Genomic DNA, 1942 nt, shown 5'->3' on the forward strand with positions numbered 1-1942 from the left:
AAGGAGTCAGGGGAGGGGGGCCTTCATATAAACTTTGGTGTTATCAACTTCCCTCACCAATATTTTCTAAGACATCTTCAATACCATATGGTTTTGATAATTGATCCAATCAGGTCTTTAATCACCATAACAAAGCCCCTCTGTGTCTGGAATTCTTTTAGGCACTTATTTGGAGATTCTTCGCAGGAAATCTGAAGTCATTCTGTGCTCCTATGCTCTGCCTGTGGGTATAAGGCATTCTATGGCTATGGGTAATGCTCTTAATTCCCGTGTGCATCTAGGGAGCAAACAGAATTTCTCTACCCTGAAGCCTAGCTCTATATCGGGCATTGCTGGGGCCCTAGTGGGTTTGGGTACAGACAGCAGGTGCTAGGAGAGAACTGTGTGCTCACTGCACAGAGGTAGGTGGCTGAGTCGCTGGGCTGGGAGTCTCTGATGAGCAGGGAGACATACTGTTTTGCTGTATCGACCTGCCCCCAAAATCTTCCTTCCTTTTTGTCACCTTTGGAGTACATGTACATCAGCAGCTCGGGACCCTTCCCGGAATACTGTCTGTACCACACGAAGTACTGGGAAGCACTGTCACTATAATTGCAGTTGAGAGAGGCAGTGGCTCCCTCCAGAACGCTCAGAGATCCAAGACTCTGCTCCACTCCCTTCTGTTGACTCCTCATCCCTATGCAAAAAGACAGTGGTCAGTCAAAGGATATTCATTGGGTAGTGAATCCTTACTCCCCAGAGTTTAAGTGAATTTTCATAGGCCTCCTACCCCAACCCTCCCTTAGTGGGGGAAAAATATTCATGTTTCTACCCACAGGTCCAGAATAGATGAAAACTCCAAATATTGTACTTTATATTCCCAGAGAGATTCCCAAAACTCACAGGTTAACTGAAGCCACAGGATCACTAGTAAAACTCTTGAGGACTTCATCATTCTTTCCTTCCCTGCTTCACTGTGGATTCAGATTTTAAGCCCTAAAAAAAAATGAGTCTAGCTCAGACATTTCAAATTCTTCTGCTGTCCTACCAATTAAGAAAAAACAGACTTTTTTACCACCCCTGCTACACCACCAAGCCCCTCCTCTTGTCTTCTTATCTCTCTCTCTCTTTCTTTCTCTCTCTCTCTCTCTCTCTCACACACACACACTTGAGAGCTTTCTTCACTCCCTGAGAAAACATTGCCATCTTGTGGACTCATGATAGTGATCAAAGAAATGTTCAAAATGTAGACCCTTATTATATGAACTGATAGCAGTAAAAATCTGCCACTTCAGTAAAATTAAAAATTTAAGAAGCAGATGGTCCAAGTCAATGTGTGTGGAGAGAGGGAGATGTGTATGTGTTTTACATTAAGTGGCAATGCTTGTCCGAGCAAAAGCAATTATAGAAAACAGCCGCTTTCCTGCACTGAAAAAGCAGTCATAGAGTATTCTATTTTAGAAGCCCAGTGAAGTTCTTGCAATTCAAGGAGCATTTCATATTGTGTAACTCTTCTCCACATCAGGCCAGACACTTCCTATCTCATTCCCTCACTTCCAATTTTTAAAGGAATTTATTCTAACTCAAAAGAATCCTTTCAAGACAGGTGGCTTAAAATCTGACCAAATAAACATATTTCCAGCCCAAAACTTGGGCAATATTTTTTTAGCAAGACCAAGGACTATAGGAACTTGGGATTCTTTATACCATTTTGCACCAATGATACATCTGTGTCAAAATAGTGCTTACTAGAGTTATTATTATTATTATTATTATTATTATTATTATTATTATTATAAAGATGGACCTGACTTCAATATCTAGACTATAAATAAAACCTAGTGTACCTATTCATTTGCCTAACTCCTCTTATTTCCTTTTCTTGCATAACGCCCCAGTATTTAGAGATTCATTTCCAAAAGTTACAGATCTGGTCTTGCACTCTCTGCATCTCCATCCCACC

General features: G+C 41.1%; 1 gene segment (V, D, J or C); it reads right to left on the bottom strand.

Moving 5' to 3' along the window:
• Positions 1-293: 293 nt before the first annotated feature.
• LOC118003668 lies at positions 294-1016 on the bottom strand. The segment is given in 2 exon segments: positions 294-676; positions 883-1016. Coding segments are annotated over 2 exon segments (411 nt in total).
• Between the last annotated feature and the right edge of the window lie 926 nt (positions 1017-1942).

This window comes from Mirounga leonina, unplaced genomic scaffold, assembly GCF_011800145.1.
Source record: "Mirounga leonina isolate KUSES-001 unplaced genomic scaffold, KU_Mleo_1.0 Mir_91, whole genome shotgun sequence".
NCBI lineage: Eukaryota > Metazoa > Chordata > Mammalia > Carnivora > Phocidae > Mirounga > Mirounga leonina.